Source organism: Lepeophtheirus salmonis, chromosome 11, assembly GCF_016086655.4.
Source record: "Lepeophtheirus salmonis chromosome 11, UVic_Lsal_1.4, whole genome shotgun sequence".
NCBI classification, from domain to species: domain Eukaryota; kingdom Metazoa; phylum Arthropoda; class Copepoda; order Siphonostomatoida; family Caligidae; genus Lepeophtheirus; species Lepeophtheirus salmonis.
Window position 1 is genome coordinate 12,415,345 of NC_052141.2, and position 20,091 is coordinate 12,435,435.

The 20,091-nt window shown below is 31.5% G+C and overlaps 2 protein-coding genes across 2 annotated transcripts in view; both read right to left on the bottom strand.

The window, feature by feature from the left end:
- Nucleotides 1-20,091, bottom strand: part of LOC121126087 (venom peptide isomerase heavy chain) — a 157,000-nt gene that overhangs the window by 19,125 nt on the left and 117,784 nt on the right. The gene's annotated exons all lie outside the window — the stretch shown is intronic.
- Nucleotides 15,690-20,091, bottom strand: part of LOC121126257 (uncharacterized) — a 119,559-nt gene continuing 115,157 nt past the window's right edge. Inside the window, exon 6 of the mRNA XM_071891765.1 lies at nucleotides 15,690-16,763. Within this exon, the coding sequence (XP_071747866.1) occupies nucleotides 15,853-16,763 (911 nt within the window). The 3' untranslated portion in view covers nucleotides 15,690-15,852. The remainder of the gene's footprint in view (nucleotides 16,764-20,091) is intronic.

Consider the following 20,091-nt stretch of genomic DNA (forward strand, 5'->3'; position numbering starts at 1 on the left):
ATATGATTACGTCCCTGACGATCCTACAAAAGGAAATATACTTAATGTATATGGACTTCAAAAGTAATTCGTGGGTCAGATAGAGTAACTGTAATACTATACTGTTAACTTATACTTAACCAAATCACCTCCATCTGACCAATTAATAGAACATTTAATAAAAAAAGTCCAGATTCAATTTGGCACAAAATCATTCTTACTTACTTTTGTGTTGACGTGTCACATCGATATGAAAGAAAGTACATCCATATCTATATATGTATGTATATAGACGTAATGTAATATGTTATTTTATTCGAATAATAAATTTACATAAATTATATCTTTTTCTAATTTATTTTAACAATAAATCTATCATCAATAAAATACAAGCAAAACAAAATATTTTCCTCGCCTCTCTTCTTATCCAATTCAAGAAAAACGTCTTGATGATAAATGAGGAAACAAAATATACATATAACATGTTAATACTATTGTTGTCAAGAAACATTCACGAAACGGGGAAAACTTTTATCTACATTTAGAGACGTTAAATTAATAAAGTATATACGAACATTGGTCCATCTAAATTTGCTTATATGTGATATGTACATATGAAATTTAACCCTTTAACAACAAACTTAGAAATAATTAGGATGTCGATATGTTTTTTTCCAATAATATTCTTTGAATAGTCAATAATTATATAGACTGTGACTCAAATATTTTATAGGCCACAGTTTTGCCTATCTCAGGCGGTATAATCAATGTTTTAGTAAAATAAAATTGAAATGCTTCTACAAAATCTTTATTTTTCCTAATAAGATTCAAATCAATATAAATTTCGTTAAATATTAATTACAAAATCTATTCATTGTATATTGTTAAACCCTTTATGATCCGTCATTATCAAATTTATAGTAAAAAGTTTATAGAAGGAGTATTACACATAACCTAGTTTGATACGGATTTGCATCATGCCTCACCTCGCATCATCATCGTCAGTTGTAATATGCTTCATTGGAAGATAATAAATTCCCTTAAAACTTTCTTATTTTGATGGCATATTTAAAGCAATAAATATATTTTTGAACAAAAGCATCCAAGGAGCAGGTTTGTTTCCTTGGGTGAAATTTGAAAGCTTTTTTGGCTAAAATATAACTTTGGAAAAGAAATATGGAGAAGGACGTACTTGCTATGGTCAACAAAGTTACAGAATTTGTTTAATTTAATGAGAAAAATATATCTTTAGTGGGTATAACATTGATAACACTAATATTTGATCATCTGAAAAAATTAGAAAACGAACTGAAATAACCTACTTTTTGATGATGGCAAACTTGTATATCTCACAGATTCCTTCAGATCAAATCCAATCACCAATTGGATTACTACTAGGATGGGTTTGCAATCGGTTCTGATAGAATTTCAATAAGGTGAAACTGTTTGTTTTATTTTCTCACAATATAAGTTAAATACGTTTTGCGTTAAAATTGTATTTCAATCATTACGAAACCTGCTGTTCGAGTATTACTTTTTTTACCGACGATTTGGCTTTGTGAATCTATCTTATCAAATCTGTTAGGGCTTTAAAACAAACCTAGTTCAAATATAAAAATAATTGAACACAATGTTCGAGGAGAAGTCTAAAAAAAAATATTATTAAAACGATTAAAATGAATGTAATTTATGTTATTGTCTATTTTATTTTTCCTATTGATAGTCATTTCATTTGGGAGTGTAAAAAACGAATGTATAACTTTAATTCACAAATAAAGAATAAATATTGAATTGACTTTTTATATTTTAATTTGCAATTTATTTATAAGAACTTTTAATATCTGGACATTCAACAAAAATGTCAAAATATCATCAAAGATGTATTGTAATGCCTTAAGTTTTTATAACGATTAATTTAGTTATTTCAACGTTGTTTTTAAGGTCATACCAGAGGATTGTAAAATATGTACTAGTGAGCAGTATTTATACTTTCATTTGTGGAATTTGTGCTTGTTTCGATTCTGTGTGACCTGCTTGCAATTGATCTAATATAACGTCTTGACGGATAAGCTACTCTCGTCAATCACATTTTTCAAATTATCAGGATAGGTAGCCAGACTTTATGGGGACAGTGGACTATATGGAGACCACCAATCAAATCCCTTTCTCCGTACAGTCCCTGAGCGTACTTTATGGGGACTATATGAAGGCATTTTTTGCGACAAGTGTTTGCTATGTGCCGAACAATATATCGGAAAGATAACTATGACGAGTATATGAATCAAATGCTTAAAAGTAAAACTTTTCCAGACATCTTTGAAAAAAATAAATAGATGTAGAAGTGAAAACTTCACTAAATCTAAGATTCTTTGCTAATTTAAGTTTGTTTTTGTACTGATCTTAAAAATATTAATAAAATTAGTAGTTTGCACCGAAACTTTTTCTAAAAAGGAAGAATTGGGCTAATCTGGAGGAAGAAAGAAAGATGAAATAAGCATAAAGGAGGAAGACTTTTCAGTATGAAGAAAAAGAAAATAAGGAAAGTTATTTGCTTATAGGGTCTGCATCATGCTAATATTACTAAGAGTTCGAACTAGTTGAGGTATTTCTATGATCTTTTTGTCATATAGTCCAAAAATGGACTATATAAGGTCATATTTTATGCATCCCTGAGTATAGGTACTATGTAATAAACATTATTCAGCCGGTCTCGGTGATGGTCTAGATGGGTGTCACCTATTGCAGTACGAAGACACCCTTGATATCCATTCCTGAGGGTGTGAAAGTCAATCAACGCATGTATCTGGACATATTATAGTCCCAATTACTTCTCTGGATCTAGGAACTGCAATAAGTAGGGTCTTACTGCTTCCAGTAGACGGGGGAAATTCACACTCTGCAATGTCTGTATGCGAGTAGTGCCAAAACACATTCAAACACTTTTGGAGCAAGGAAATATGGCCCCATTCTTACCTACATCTGAACCTAAGATACTTCCTACCGCAGGGTCGACGATTTGAAGGATGTCATAGTGTCTGCATTGGACAACTTCTCTGAGAAGACCATCCTTAGAGCGTGTAAAACAATTCTGAAGCGTCTGAGAAATGTGGGCATGATTGTCTTAAAACTTATGGGTCTCCCTATATCTATATACATATTTCAGAAAAACATGTATATAAGAATTGCCTGATTATGATAAAATATCTCTATATTTCCTAAAGCAGAAAAAAATTAATCAAATTAGTTTATTAAATGAACCAATTTGAGCAGAAATTCAAAACAAATAGCCTTGTAGATTATTATTATTTTTTCCATTATTTTACTTTTCTAAAAAGTTGATTATTATCTATGGTGAAACTAGCTTCAAATTTCTATATTAGATATGGCCAACCCACGGTCAAATTTAAAATTACATATTGAATTGTGATTATCAAGGCATAAATAAATAAATTATATTTTTTGATTCGTAAACTAATTTAAAAACCAATTTGATTCTTCAAATAGAGAATGGAATATACGTACATGAGGTAAACAGGAGAGTCTCAGATACAGATCCACTATAGAGTAGTATTCTTATACCATGAAAGTCAAGATCAATTGAGAGGTAGAACTGAAAGCTGTATGTTTTTTTATTCCCCTCTTCCCAATTTAATCGATGAGTGAGTACCTATTATTATATAAATCCAAGTCCCTATTTTATGGCTCAAAATAATAAATTTTTTTTAATGATATAGCCAAAAGTTTATAAAATAGATCATTATTTTACATTTTTCAGAAGCTTTCCAATAACTTTCACAAAGAATAATTAAAATATAATTTGCTTTTTGTTGAGTAATATAATAAAAAAATGACGATTTTAACGTAAATAAATTACAATCAAGATTCTATCCTAGGACAGAAAAGCTACCATTTCATCAACATTTGTATTAAGATTTTGTGGATCATACAAAGTCAAACATTTGTTGAATCAAATATTTATCGGTTTACTGGTACTACACAATGCCCCATAGTTAAAGCAAGGCACATTTAAGGCAAAAACTGGGGAACTAGCTTTGTTATTAGGGACGTCTGCAAGAATATTTTATGGAAAACGGCTTGATTTTTGGATTTTTTGAAAAATAATTTTAATATTAAATTTTTTTTGTAACAAATTTGAAAGAATAAAATTATATAAAAATTGATTTTTTTTTCTTTTCAAAAATCAACAGATATTTACAAAAATTTAAATTTTTTGGATAGAAATTGCAAATATTAAATTACATTCTAAAAATCAAAAATTCCTTAATTTCACAATGTTACAATGTTGATAAACCTAATGTGTAAAAGGATTGTCCACACACTACAGTATCCCCCAAATTTCGAAACCTTTTCCCAGTAAAAGAAAAAAATATTTTCACATTAAGAAAAATTCATTAAATTATGAGCTGGTCAAACACTTTTTTTCTTCCCACCTCGAACGAAAATCCTTAGGCACTCACACATGCACCCTTCATATGTTTTTAAAAAAATATTATTAGCCGAAAAAATATGGAAATTTTTATATGCATGAAGCATGAGTTTTTACTTATATTCGATTGTAAACAAAGTACCTTCTTATGGCTAAATAATGGAACAACCTGAATGATATTTAATAAAAAAATAAGATGTACCGATTTTTCCCACTTAGAGGGCGCTGTCAAAATTCTTCTGAGCATGCATCATTTTTAAACAGCAAGCAATAGATTGGCACACCATCTTGCAAATAATATTTATATATATATATATACATGCTAGTACGAACACACTATCTTAAAGACAGTCAATTAAAATTTTTTATTTATATTTAGCCTGTTTATGTTAAAATTTCAAACTAAAACGATCTACTATAAACTATTTTTATAAAACAGGTAAATTTCTACATTAAAACTTCCTAGTATATATTGTCGTTTTCTTCCATTTGATGTAAATATAATCAAACCTGCCTTTTGATACTCATAAAAATGCAACATGCAATTGACCATGTGAAAATATCCATTTTGGTAAATATAATGCAATATTTTCAAATGTTGGACCCTGTGATTTGATTATTGCCAATATCATTGCTATTTTGGCATGCTCCTTCTTCAACCATAATGAAGATGGAATATAAATACTAAGATTAGCTCGCTTATCCGCTCCGTCCTGTCCTGTACTCATAGACATTTTTTTTTTTATTCGTATAAAACAAACATACTCCATTTTTCCATTTGCTCCATAATTCGTTTTTTTGGATTTTTTCTTTTTTTTGTACATTATCGAATCTACAGCCCATATTTAAAAAAAAAATAATTTTAAAACACGGGAAATCGATCTTGTTTTGGGGGAAAAAATGGACTTATTTGCGAAAAATCAAACTTGCCCTCCAGAGCCCAGGAATCTGGTCTGACCAGAATTAAAATTAGCTTAACGTACGTAAATCAAAATCCTAAACAACTTTTATGTACCCCCCATATGTCTAAAGTTTGTATCTTTCACCGATTTTGAAATAAATGCATTTTTATCATTGTTGTTCAAAGAAGTGAGACATACATTACACACCATAGTAATAAGTTATTTTAATTATATAGGATATTTTAAAATTTGATCATGGCCTATTAATTTATTTAAAAAAAACTGCTAGTCAAGCTTTATGAATATAGGGCTCTGAATCATGCTACTATTACTTAGAATTCGAACTAGTCGAGGTATTTCTATAATCTGGTATTTCCATACTGCCCATTTTTGGACCATAACGAGGCAACAAATATATGGATACAAAAATGTCCCCATAGAGTCCGGAAATCGATTGTATTGGTGATGGATAATATATTAGCTTGAAAACATTGTGCACAATTTTTTCATTTAATCACTATGCCTTATTTTTCGCTCGGTATTTTTATTTGACCCTTCTCATTTTTTTTCTTGCCATTTTTTCACAAAAAAATGATGTATTTCATTAATTGAGTTAATCTCATAGTAAGTTATGTCAATTATTCCTTTAAAATATTTAATGTAATTTTTTGACTGTAACTTATAAAATATGTACACAACAGATTCATTTGTAACTTTTGGTGTATAAATGAATATATATTGAATCAACTTTCAAGATAAAAAATATTCATTATGTCTTATTTAAAATCTTACAATAGAGAAACTAGTTGTAGATATTTTTTCTTTCTTTCAAATATACTCTTTCATTACATTGAAACAAAAGATTTTTTGTTTCTTTCTTTTTCCTTTCTTCCTCAAAACCAATAACCATAAATAAAATCTGTCTCTATTTTATGGTCTTTAAGAGTTTTAAGAGCCATTAAAAGATGAAGTGAGGGGCTTGAATGAAAAATAAATACGAAAATATATGTATAATAAATGTGTTATTCGTATACTTACATATATAAAAAAAGTCATATATGCCTGAAAACTTGAGATTATATTTAAATTTTGTATGCCAAAGTGCATTGCTTCGATTGGATTCAATGGGGATTTTTCACTTCTTTTCTTTTTGTTGTCTTCTCTATTCGAAGAAGTTTTTTTTTTTTTTTTTTTTCAAAAAAAAAAGACTACATTAAAAACATTTCATTTGTGTCTCATTTCAATAATCGCTTCGAAACAGTCGCACCTCGATTAAACAACTATGAATATATAACATACTATAAAGCAGAGTTTTGCCATATTTAAAAAAATAATAGATCCATGTTAAATCTCTGTCCAATTGTGAATAATTAGATGTTATTCCCTTAAGAAAGTTAACCATGAATAAATGGGGGATAAATTTATCCTTATGCGCAAAATACATCGTTTTGTGACAATTCTTCTTAAAAATTGAAATTGATGTTTCATGGAAAACAAAACAAAAATAAAATAAAAATAGAAAAACATGAATTTATTAAGTAAAATTTCTGCTTCTTAGGCCCAACAGTATGGGCAGCCATAAAGGATACACACTCCATATTACGTTTACATATTAGTAAAGTTGATCATTCTCTAGAGAAAAACGGATGCAAAGAGAAAATGGAGGGGGGGGGGGAAAGATTTATGGTATCATTGTTTAAAATACTGATGTGATTATCATCTGCCTGCTTTATTCTGATTTTTGAGGGTATAACGAATGTATTTATTAGCAAAATGTTTAATGAAGATATACTACGTATAATTGACTTAGACCTTTTTTTCCCGTTACAATAGATTTGAAAACGTCACACTCCATGAAATTGTAATTCATTATGAACCTTATTCTCAGAATTGTAGCTAATGAAACGACAAAGTAGAGTATTTCGAAATATATTTGAAGCTCAAAGTTTAAAAAAGAAGGCTTTAATTGAATATAATCTACATAATAAAAAATAAACCATCATAAATTTATGTTAAATATACGAAATTAAACAATCATATAACTAATAATAACAATAAATTATAAATACAGAATATTGAAATAATAGATTGATCCAAATAATATTTTCTTTTTCTGAATTCAAAATTCAGTTAAATTTGTCCTAACTTTAAGTTGCTAAACACAAGCTAGACGTAGAGCTTAATCAAAAAGATCATCAGCCTTTTTTCCTAATGTGGAAGTTGATATATACAATTGTGCAAAGGATAGATATATCTCAACGGATGCGATCTAAATAATTATTTATAATAAAGTAAATGTCAAAATCATAAAATTAGACAATAAATATACTAATAAAAAAAATGTTAGAAATAAATCCATCGTAAAGATTTAGAGCAAAAGCTAATTATGTAGTAATGTCCGGCGATATTACTCCCTATTAAGAGCATCAAAAAAGATGACCCCCCCGGTATTTATGCTTGTATAACACCATACTACTATCATGAAGAATACGCGCAATTGCTAATTACATATAATGCTACACCCAATGTAACTATCCCCGTTGTTGTTACCATTTAAGTAGTTGTTTTTGACTTTTATGAGTTTTCTGAACACCATTTCTTGGAGCCTATCAACCATAGCTAATCCTTAAGTGATAAAAAAAGTAATATTTATTGACTATTGTTATATATATGCATAGCTATAGGTTTGATTACCGATGTATAAATGTTCCGTATGTATTCTGTGTATAATAATATATTAATATGAGAGTCATTCTGGATTCTCCGCGTGTAGAATAAAGTATATACATAAACTCCATATCCTCATATATCTCATATCCACGTATATCATATGGCGCAGTCGATAAACAAGAACCAATCTTAAGAAACATAATGGAAGAACTTAAAAGTAAGAAGTTTGACTTTATAAAATCAAAAGTTAAGGCATACAAAGGTCATGTCACAAGGAGCATTAATGAACTGAAGCGTTCAAACTGGAATGGAAGAAGAAATTTCTCATCAAAGGGCCCGTGGAAGATTACACGTCTTCGAGGATATTTTAGAATTAATGGAGCTGAAGTCTGAAACAAAGGAGCAACAAGAGGATATCTTGATGTTCATGGAAGAAAGAGATCGCATGGATGAAGAAATTATGAAGGAACTCACGAAAAAAATGGAGGAATTAGCTGGCAAACATCATTTTGCCTTTAAAGGATGGAGAGTGTAAAGTATACGGAAAAATTGCATATAAGGAACTGGAACTATTGAGAGGAAGCATGGATTTGAATGAGTTCATTGAATGGAAACCCAGTTTTGAAGACTACAGGCAACTAGCAGGAGTTGATCGCTACTCTCACGCCAAACAGCTAGCGAATTTAAGATCATTCATGGATATAGAAATGAGGGAGAAATTGTTGAGTCTCCATTGGGATTAAAGAAAACACAGTGTTATTCCTTCCTGAAATTTTAGAAGAATTGAGGAAGTATTTTTGCTCTCAATATAACATCATTCTTGATAAAGTTATTTTGCTCTCAATTCCAAAAGTATTTATATCAAAAGAAGTTCAATCATTCGAGGACTATCTATGTATAATTGACTCGAACTGCAAATCCCGTTAAATGAAAGATGTGAAAATAAAGACTGTTTCGAAGAAATATCAAAGTTAAATTAATTATGGGACTTCGGGATGAAGAAACGAGGAAAAACTTATGGCCATAGAAGAAAAAGAATGTACACTTCAAAAGTTATTGATAGATGTAGAGGTGAGGAAATGTCGAAGAGGGATGACGAAAAGTTAATCTGCAAAGTGAACAAGATAACAAGATAAAATTATGTTAAATATTAGTCGAAAAAAACAATTTTAGGAAAAATCCTCCTGATAATAAAATAAATTATAAATACAGAATATTGAAATAATATTATAAATAATATTTTCTTTTCTGAATTCAGGAATTCAGTTAAATTTGTCATTTTAAAGATGCTAAACAAAGGCCTGTAAAAATGGAATTGCAATCAAAAAGAAGAGTCAATGTGGAAACGTTGACCATATACAATTGTGCACCAGGATAATAGCTATAGGTTTGATGACCTATGTATAAATGTTCCGTTTGTATTTTGTGTATAATAATATATTAATATGAGAGTCATTTATATCATATGGCGCAGTCGATAAACCAGAACCAATCTTAAGAAACATAATGGAAGAACTTAAAAGTAAGAAGTTTGACTTTATAAAATCAAAAGTTAAGGCATACAAAGGTCATGTCACAAGGAGCATTAATGAACTGAAGCGTTCAAACAGAACGGAATTAGAAGAAATTTCTCATCAAAGGGCCAGTGGAAGATTACACGTCTTAGAGGATATTTTAGAATTAATGGAGTTCAAGTCTGAAACAAAGGAGCAACAAGAGGATATCTTGATGTTCATGGAAGAGAGAGATCGCATGGATGAAGAAATTATGAAGGAACTCACGAAAAAATGGAGGAACTAGCAGGCAAAGAGCATCAGTATCTGCCTTCAAAGGATGGAGCGTGTAAAATAATTGAAAAATTGCATATAAGGAACCGGAACTAAGGAAGCATGGATTTGAATGAGTTTATTGAATGGAAACCCAGTTTTAAAGACTACATCAACTAGCAGGAGTTATAGCTACTGGACGCAAAACAGCTAGCGAATTTAAGATCATTCATGGATATAAAATGAGGGAAAATTAAGATTCTCAATTTTAAAGAAAACACATTTATCCATTAAATTTTAGAAGAATTGAGGAAATATTTTTATAATATAACATCATTCTTGAACAAATTAAATTCCATTCCTTTATAAAAGAAGGTCAATCATTCGAGGACTTCTATGTAGAGTTGTTAGAACTGCAAATCGTTTAAATGAAAGATGACAATAAAGACTTTTCGAAGAAAATATCAAAGTTAAATTAATTGTGGGACTTTGGGATGAAGAAACGAGGAAAAAACTTATGGCCATAGAAGAAAAGAATGTACACTTCAAAAAGTTATTGATAGATGTTTAGAGCTGAGGAAATGTCAAGAGGGATGACGAAAAGTTAAATTCTGAAAAGTCAACAAGATAAAAGAGGAAAATTCAGGGATCAAAGCCTTTTTTAGTCGAAACAAAAATAGTTTTAGGAAAAATCCTCCTGAAAGAAAAATAATGGATTGTATATTCTGCTCAAAGACCATATTATAAATAAATGTCCTGCAAACAGGAATGAGCCAATTGTAAAATAATTGGTCATTTTAAAGATTCAAAGGCCTGTAAAAATGGAATTGCAAAAAACAGATGAGTCATAAGAAACGTGACCACATTTAGTCCCTCACCAGTTTTCGATTAAACTCTATGGAAATAATTATGGGAATTATAGTTATAATTCCTTCTGGTAGAAAGGTATCTATTGCGGATGAAATTTTTTACAAGAAATTGAATACCACAGACATTTAAATTACCTTCAGATTCTCGTTTAAATGGAGCTACTGAGCTACTTTTAATCAACTAGGATCTTTTTAAATGTAGGTTTGGAAATGAGAAATTAAAGAAAGATTATAAAAATAAAATAAATTTAAATTTGATGTTGAGAATATTGGGAAATCAATAATAAAAATTTACCGTTTAATGAGTTGTGTATCATAATTCTTGATATTGTTAGCTAAAATAGAATCATATTTTAAAACAGGTTAGATTAAATAAAAATGAATATTTTCAAAAAATAGCCAAGTTATCCACATTGAACCTTTATTAAACAAGAATATACATATGGACTAAAGAACAAGATGACATATTTGAAGATGTCAAGAAGTCTTTGGTTAAATTACCATAAAAGAGTCACTTCATGCCGAATAGAAAAACTGTTTTAGAGACTGATGCTTCTAAGAAAAAGGTCTTGGGTATATCTTAAGACAAGAAGACAATGAAGGAAAATGGCATCTTATTGAAGCAAATTCTAGATGGTTGAGTGCAGCAGAACAGAATTATGGAATGACAACGCTTGAGATGATGGCCATATATTGGGCAACCAAAAAATTAAATGTTTATCTTCAAGGATTACCTCATTTTCATATTGAAACAGATCATCAAGCAATTGTAAATATCCTCAACAAGAAAACTTTGGACGAAATTGAGAATCCAAGACAAAAAAGAAATTAAAGAAAGGACGCAAATGCGTTATAACTTCACTGTTGCTTGGAAACCAGGAAGAAAAATGTTAGCAGCTGATAATTTGTCAAGAAATCCATACTGGAATCCGAGGAAGGACGACATATTGGAGGATGTGCATACGAATGAGGTTGCAAGAAGAATATTAATAAGAGCTGTATGTGGTAAAAAAATTCAAACGGATCAGATCAAGGATCGAAGATTAAGAAAATTGAGAGACCAAGCACAAGAAGATGTTAATTATCTAAAATTGATAAATTTTATTAAAGACGGTTTTGGAAATAATATCAAAAATCTCCCTGAAGAATTAAAACTCTACTGGAATTTGAGAGATAGTCTATCGATTTATGAAGGTTTGATTATCGTCAATAATAAAAGAATTGTTATACCAAGAGTAGCTCGGAAAGAAATATTGGAAAACCTGCATGTATCTCATCAAGGTATAGTGAAGACTAAGCAGCGTGCCAGAGAGATAATTTATTGGCCGGGAATAGATATGGACATCGAAGATATGGTGAGAAAGTGTGAGGAATGCCAGAAGTTATTACCTAGTTTATTAATGGAGACTCAAATTAAAGGACCTAAAATGACAAGACCATTTCAAGCAGTAGCTGTGGATATATTTTCTGTAAGTGGAAAGAATTTCTTGGTTTATGTAGATAGACTTTCTGGATATCCTGCTTTACATTATTTTGAGCATAGTGGATGCACATCAAGAGTGATTAAGAAAGTAATGGAGAGATTCTTCATTGATTATGGTATACCTGAAGTTTTAGAATCAGATGGGGAACAAACTTCTCGTCCAGGGAATTTCAAGAATTTTTATCCTTTTGGGGAGTTGAATGGCGATGTTCTTCTCCACATAACCCACAATCCAATGGATTGGCTGAAGCTTGTGTGAAGAAGTTAAAATATTTAGTAAAGAAAACTATGAATGGAAATAAGATAGATCAGTCAAAAATCAATCTTGGAATTTTAGAAATGAGAAATACTCCGAGAATAGAAGATGGATTGAGTCCAACTAAAATCGTCTTCGGTCGTAGTACTAGATCTATTATACCTATGCTACCTGAATTCCATCAAAAGAGAAGCCAAGAACTTTGTAAGGTTCCAAACCCAATTTTAAAAAAGGAGATGGGAAGAAGTTATCCGTATTGAAGATCGGTGAATCAGTTCGGATACAAGATCATATAACCAAAAGATGGACCCATCTAGGTACAATTGAAACACAGGAATCTCAAAGGCGATATCTCATACGTATGAAAAATGGTCGTCTTTGGCATCGTAATAGGATTCATCCGTTTGGATTCAACAGAAGGGAACAAGCGGATTTCATTTCATATAACTTAGATTTATATTTTGTAATCATTCTCCTGGGGGGAAAAGGGGATGTTATATATATGCATAGCTATAGGTTTGGTGACCTATGTATAAATGTTCCGTATGTATTTTGTGTATAATAATATATTAATATGAGAGTCATTCTGGATTCTCCGCGTGTAGAATAAAGTATATACATAAACTCCATATCCTCATATATCTCATATCCACGTATATGATGGTACAAAATTCAGAGTTCCATTTTCTAATTTGGTGTGGATGACTCTAAACATGCTGGAAATTATCTTAACTTCACAATTTACAATGGGGGTATTTCTGTAAGTGACATCACTACCAACATCCTCCATTAATTTAATGATGGTTCCTTGGGAAGGGATGGGTTTACCCGTGTATTTCGCCATACATTTTTTGAACATAGATGATTAGCAATTGATAAGGTTATATTACATGCAATAAGCATCTTTGTGAGATCAGAGTAAAAGTCTGACTTGATGTATTCATCCCTAACTTGATTTTATAGATGAATATCCATACTCTTGATATAAGATGATGATAGTGAGTGGCATGTAATTCTAGGCAGGGGAATAAATGCACATTTATATCGACAACTCCAACAATCCATCTGTTTCTCATCCTGTAAGTATTTTCCAAATTCCTAGGCCTCCATTGTCAGAAATCCAGACAGAAGGCGACGTTATTTTAGGCATTTTATTCAGTTCTTTATCGACTATCAACATCTAATAATATATTAATATTAAATAATAAAGGTGGGAATGATAACGTTATTGATAGAAGAAGATGTATGTTATTTAATCAATGATGCCATAAGTATTTCTTCCCTTCTCCTCTCGCGCTTTTGTATTCTTACCAAAATTATTAACCTTACATATTAGATACAAAAGGAATAACTTCTATATTCGACCGAGAGCTCTAGTATCTCGTTTCAGCGGCTTAACGTACTGTTAGTGAAGTGGGGTTAAATGGACACTGAAATTTATAAAAAATGAATTTACTTCCATTAAGTTTACAATTTATGACCAAAACGTCTCAGTATGCGCCTACGATATTCATTCGGATTATATGCATTTCTATGTTTATCTTGATAACGCTTTGTTTTATTTTATATTATCAATATTTATGATAACAACATTTAGTATTTAGGAATCAAATGAAACCCTATCAGCGTTTGATGAGGTTGTGGCAATTATTTTTACATAATTGCCACAACCTCAACCAAAAAAAAAACGAAGGAAACAACTTTTAAGCAAAACAAAGAATTGCATATAATCAAATTCAATGTTTACGAAGCATACTCTAAAGTATCGGGGATCAAATGTAGATTTAAAGAAATAAGAAATTATTTACAAAAATTTCGGGGTGTATAAAACCCCAGATCACTAACAAAGGTATAAAAGGGGATTTCTTATATGTATATGATTTACAGGTACATATATTTATGAAGAATAAAAATGGGAGGGGGGAGAAAGACATTTTCAATATATTGAAAATCGATATATTTCGACCTTATTAAGTTATTCTATGGTTCCTTTTCAAATATATGACATGTATATGTAACTTATAAGCACATTTCGCACATTCTTTGCTTCATTTTCCTATCCCAATACCGGGTGTGTACTTAAAATTTGAATACTTATAAATGGAGGAATAAGAAAAATGCGTGGACTTCCACAGACTGTGTGTATTTATACCCCCTCTCAAATATATATATATATATATATTAATACAATGAGTCGAAAAAATGCCGAAAAATGAATCCAGATTTCTCCTATAAAATGCATGGAATACAGATCAACAGTAATCTGAAACTGGACTTGGGAAAACAACCATATTATTTTCCCCTTCAAGAAGGCCATAAGTGGCAGTATTGAAATCGAAAGCGAGCCTGGAAAAGGTCCTCGCCTCAAAAACAAATTGGGATGGCATCAAGAAGGCAGTAAAGAAAAGCCCACGAAATCCATGCGAGCTCATGCCACAAAATCCAACGTTTTTAATGGCACCATTCGGAAGACCATCAAGAAAGAAGGAGGGAAGAGCTGCACAATGCTGAAGTGTCCTTTTTGGTCAAAAAAAAGTTTGTTAAGGCCAGCTCAGGAGTGGAAATGGACTGATCAATAATCTGAAGAGTGCAAAAGTTGGTCGCAACATCATCTTGACTCGTGAATAAACGCAGGAACGACAAGTACCTAAACTTTAGCCAAATGGATAAGGTGGACTGCACTCTTATGACTATACAGCACCTATCATCGGCGATGATCTTGTAATGCGAAGCATACTACAGAATAACAATTACACATATCTGATGCAAAAAAAGGGTACAGGTCAATGCTACAAATTACGTTAAATTTTTTAGATCTAAATTGATCCTTTTAATCAAGTTAATTAAGTTGTAGGACCGAAATGTGGCTATTCAACAAAATGTTGCACAGGAACATTCAGCACGAGTTACACAGTCCTTTTTGGAGGCCACCATTCAATTCCGGCCTCAAAATGTGGCCACAATACTCCACAGATAACAGTCCTTTCAACTTTTCCTTCCAGTTGCAAATAAAGGCCAAGACCTCCAGGACAAGGGCAACGAATTTCAAAGCTCTCATCAACTTGTACAGAATTGGAACTGAATGAGCCCCAATTAAATTATTACCACTTACAGAGCTTCCCACGATGCATCAAGGCCATTATCAAAGATTGAGGCTATATTGAAGATTGGAAATGGCAAAACATGTTCCAATATTGGAACAATGTATTACTAATGTAGCTCCTCTAGTTTCCGAATGAAAACTTTATAAAATTTCAGATCTAATTTTGTCTAGTATTGAAATAGACACACGTTAACTGAATATCTAATTATAAATATTTGTGTTGATAGTCTTATTAGAAAGTTATATTTACTTTTATACGAAGTGTTATATAATAATTTAAAAAGCAACAAAGGTTTTAGTTGAGCGGCAGTGATTTGCACAGACGTGGTTAATTAATATACACAAAATATTGTTTCTTCCATATTGACATCAAGTCTTTAAACCTCAATTCTAAAGATAATAATGTCATGTGTAGGATTCATGGCACAGGAGAGGAAAACAGCTCTTCCATCCACGTCCTCTACCAAATTATCACACCATGCAATAGAGTTCCAATCGTTCCATGGAATGCTATACACCCGTTCTGTTTGTAAATCATAGTTGAGCATCACAAGACGGTGACTCCGGTCCTCCAGAGTAAAGACAAAGGCTAATATCTCTCCACTCGGTAAAATTGTAAACTTTTTAACCAGAATTTCTGCAGATTTTAAAATGGATCCATCTGAGGATTTGACACGGTGTAGGTGTGCATTATTCACAACCACTATGATCTCAGCAGAAGCCACATCATGGACTAGATCCGTAATTTGTCCCTGTAGTAAATCATCTTCCAAGGACCAAATCGCAGCTCCCGTGGATTTATTCAATTTCTTAACAAATCCACCATCAGATCCGAAAAATCCAGAAACATAGACATGATCCTCACAGTCTGTCACAATCCCTGTAGGCAGACAGGATACCCCTTCTCGACGGATCGTCACATTCCACAATGGACGAAAGTCAGAAGAGGCCCTTGAGCTGTAAATACGACAAGGATGTTCTGAAAAAGAGGCCACATTGGAGTTGACAATGAGTGCATTGTCCTGAGAGTCGATGGAGATGTAAGCGTCACGACTCACAAAGGTTCCTTCAAGAACATCCACATAAGATACGAAAATTCCACAAGAGTCGTATTTTGCAATGGCTGTGATTTTTTTGCCACTGGAAGAGGATTCGTAAGCAATAAGAGCATAGACATCTCCAATACTGTTGATTGCGAGGTCCTTTATGATGGGGTTGTTCATACCTTGGATATCGATCATGACTGCCCATGATTGTTTGAATTGTGAGGTGAATTTGACAAAGAAACCTGGAAGAAAAGGAAAAATAAATGTTATAATAAAGGGATTAAGTCATAATATATATATATTTCTAGGCATCAAACATGACTGAAAAATCTATATTAATAAAGAGAAGTTTGTGAAGGATTCATTTTTGAGTGCGCAATTACGCTATATTATAACTACCAGAATACTTGATCAAAAGAATTACAAAGTGGCAACGTGGGGGTTTTCACACTCTGAGCGTCATATTAAAAAGCAATTTTTTTTAAAATCATGGCTAAATATGTTATTTTATATTGGATACTAAGTTGAGAGTAAAAAGGGCTTCTTATATCTCTTAACGTGGAAATACTAAAAACGTTGATCCCAAAAATTACTTTTGTATCTTTGTTCGCAATTTTGAACAAAAACCAATAGCTTTCAATAAAATAATTTATTTTTTTAATCCTCAGTTATTGAACTAGGATGTTATTAAAAGAAATCCTTTTTAGCTATTTGAAGGCTTAGTATACTCTTGAACCATCAAATATGATTTAATACAAACACTTATTTTGACATGAAAATCACCTTTTTAGAATTTATTTGTATAACTAACAATTTTTATGCAGGTTTAGTGAATTAAAGAAACTGCTTTCGAAGAAATTTGTCCGGGTTACCATGTTGATTTTCGTTTTGATTTTTAACAAGCCCGGAATACATAAGATTTTCATTACTAGTCACCTTTTATACTATTTAGATCAAATTTGTCTCTTAGACAAGTCCTAATTACTTCAGACAATGCAGGGTACTACCGCTTGGTTGCTGACTATGCATTGAACGTGCATCACAAAAGAGTTCAATAACTTTATATTCTAATACTTAAACAAATAACTAGTGTATGAATAAAAAAAAGGATTCATAAATCAAAAAGATGTACGGGGTTGGACAGCAAAACGTTGAGTGTTATTTAATGTTAACTTTCTCATTAATATGAAGATTTATTGATTATTTTTTGACGTTTTGGTGGTCCATTTTGCATTTTTGAACATTGTAAAGGACTCCATGAACCTGGTTTTCAACGTGGCCAAGATCAAAAATGATGAAGAAGAACTTTCCAGTAAAGCACAATTTAAAGAAGGACCTGGGTTCCTCTTCAGTTTGGAGAATAAGATCAAGGAGGACCCTATCAAATCGATAAATCACCAACCCAACAATTTCCCTGTTAGGGCTAGGACTTTGTAAAACGCCTTGGATATATTCTCATACACGAAGATCCCACGACACTTCCTAACAGAGGTCATGAAGGCCTCTGGCTCGAGAGGTAAAGAGATGTGGCCTCCTTCCTCAACAAAATTGTACTTGCTGGAGGTATATTTGGCAGAGTAGACCAACCAAACTCCAAAACCAAATGTGCCCATACTGAAAGCTTCCATAATTGCTGCGTGACAGTACTTTTCTGAGGACTTTGTCCTCAACTCCTGCAAGGCCCTAGAGTGAAGATTTACGGCTGTGAAGGAGGATGAATGTTGCTATATTGAGTGACCATGTTTCAAAGGCCTTTCTACAAGTATTGTTATTTTGTTTGCTATCAATAAAAAAATGATTGAAGTTTTATTAATTCTTTAGAACAATGATTAGCTCGAGTCCGCGTTTTACTGCCTATATATATGTATATGCGTTAAAGACATTACACATGGATGTAATATACTTGAATAAGAAAGTAAAATAATGATTATCATAAAAAAAGACAACTATTAAAAAGAAGAAATTATCCTTTTCCACATCTTCTCAAAATGCCATCCCTTCAGTTATAGTAGAATAAAAAAGAACAATAAAAAAATATGTTTCTTCGTTGGCAAACTTTTATATCATTTTATATGTTGTTCTTAAAAATATTTCCCCCTCTCCTTTTCTTTCAAGAAGACCTTATTTTGGCATCAAGCTATAAAAAAATAACACTTTTTTTGAGTTATTAATTTGTATGAAACAAAAAGAATGTCTACATTAACTTTCTTTTAGTGAACATCCTTTTCATAAGGCGGTTAGTGAACTTGCTGTAAAATATAGGTCTAAAAAAAGAAGAAAAACGTTTTTAATTACATGATAAATATTTAAAAGATAATAATAAATACGTCATATTTGAATTTTGTATAATTATTATTTATTATTTCTTCCACTTTGCCCGTTTAAATGACAATTAAAATGCTTCCAATACTTGAATCAATAAAAGGTGTGTTAAAAATATTTTTTTTCTTCTCTACACATAAATGTTTATCTCCTCTTACTGACAACAGTTCTTACTGTGGGATTCATTAAAATCCGAACGCTTTGAATTTGAAAATTCAACAAAACATCATTAATTAATTAACAATAGAATTTGAACAAAATTCAAGCTCTCTTAATCAACAACACAGCCGCCCTAGCGGCAATGAATGTTCTTAGGTGGCGTTGTAAGGCCTGGCTCCCGCTGTAGATGTAGTCCTCTGTTACGGCGTCCCAGTGCTGTCTGACAGTGGCTTTGAGGGCCTCAGTGTTTGGATGAAGGATACTCCAGGCCTTCCCCTATACATGCACCAAAAAGGTGTAGTCAAGCGGGTTGGTATCAGGGATATAGGGTCCAAAAGTGTCCAAAATGAGACTCTTTCAAAAAGGGCTTGAAACGGATGAGATGGGTTTCATTCATTGTAGGAGTCAGAACTGGACTCTCAACTCCCACAAGTCTATTTCCATCAACTTTTTTGATTGGTCTCAGGACAGGTGTTGTTTGAAGCTCCGAGATCCCATTACGGGGACCTCTTGGATGGTACATCCTGTTCAGACTCTACGACTTCCCTTATTTCAGGCACAATACATATGGAGTTTTGATCCAAAGTAGCAAAGCTATTAAAAACCTATAGCTTTAGATTCTAATTTTATTTATTCATTTAAATTTAAATTCATTTTAACCATCAAATTTATCAATTTCTCATTCTTCTATTTGAACAATCAATTTTGGATGCTTTAAATGCAATTTTAGGGCCCTTGAAATGATTAAATAAGAATAGTGTGTTAACAGATATTGGGGATAATTCATAGAAATATATAAATCTAATCAACACTAAAGTTTGAGTAAAGTCATTCAAGGGGGTTCACAGTACTTTTATTGGGAGGGGCTTGGATTTTTGGTATTTTTCTGAATAATTAAAAATTTTTGGAAAAAAATTTCAAATATCCTTCAAAAAATGCATAGCCATTAACAAAAAAAATACCGTTTTTGAAGAAAATAAATTCAAAAATTCAAATCTATTCACAAAAATCAATGTTTTGAAAAAAAATTCAAAAATTTTATTTAAAATATATTTTTTTTAAATACATATTTATTTGCAGAAAGTTGGA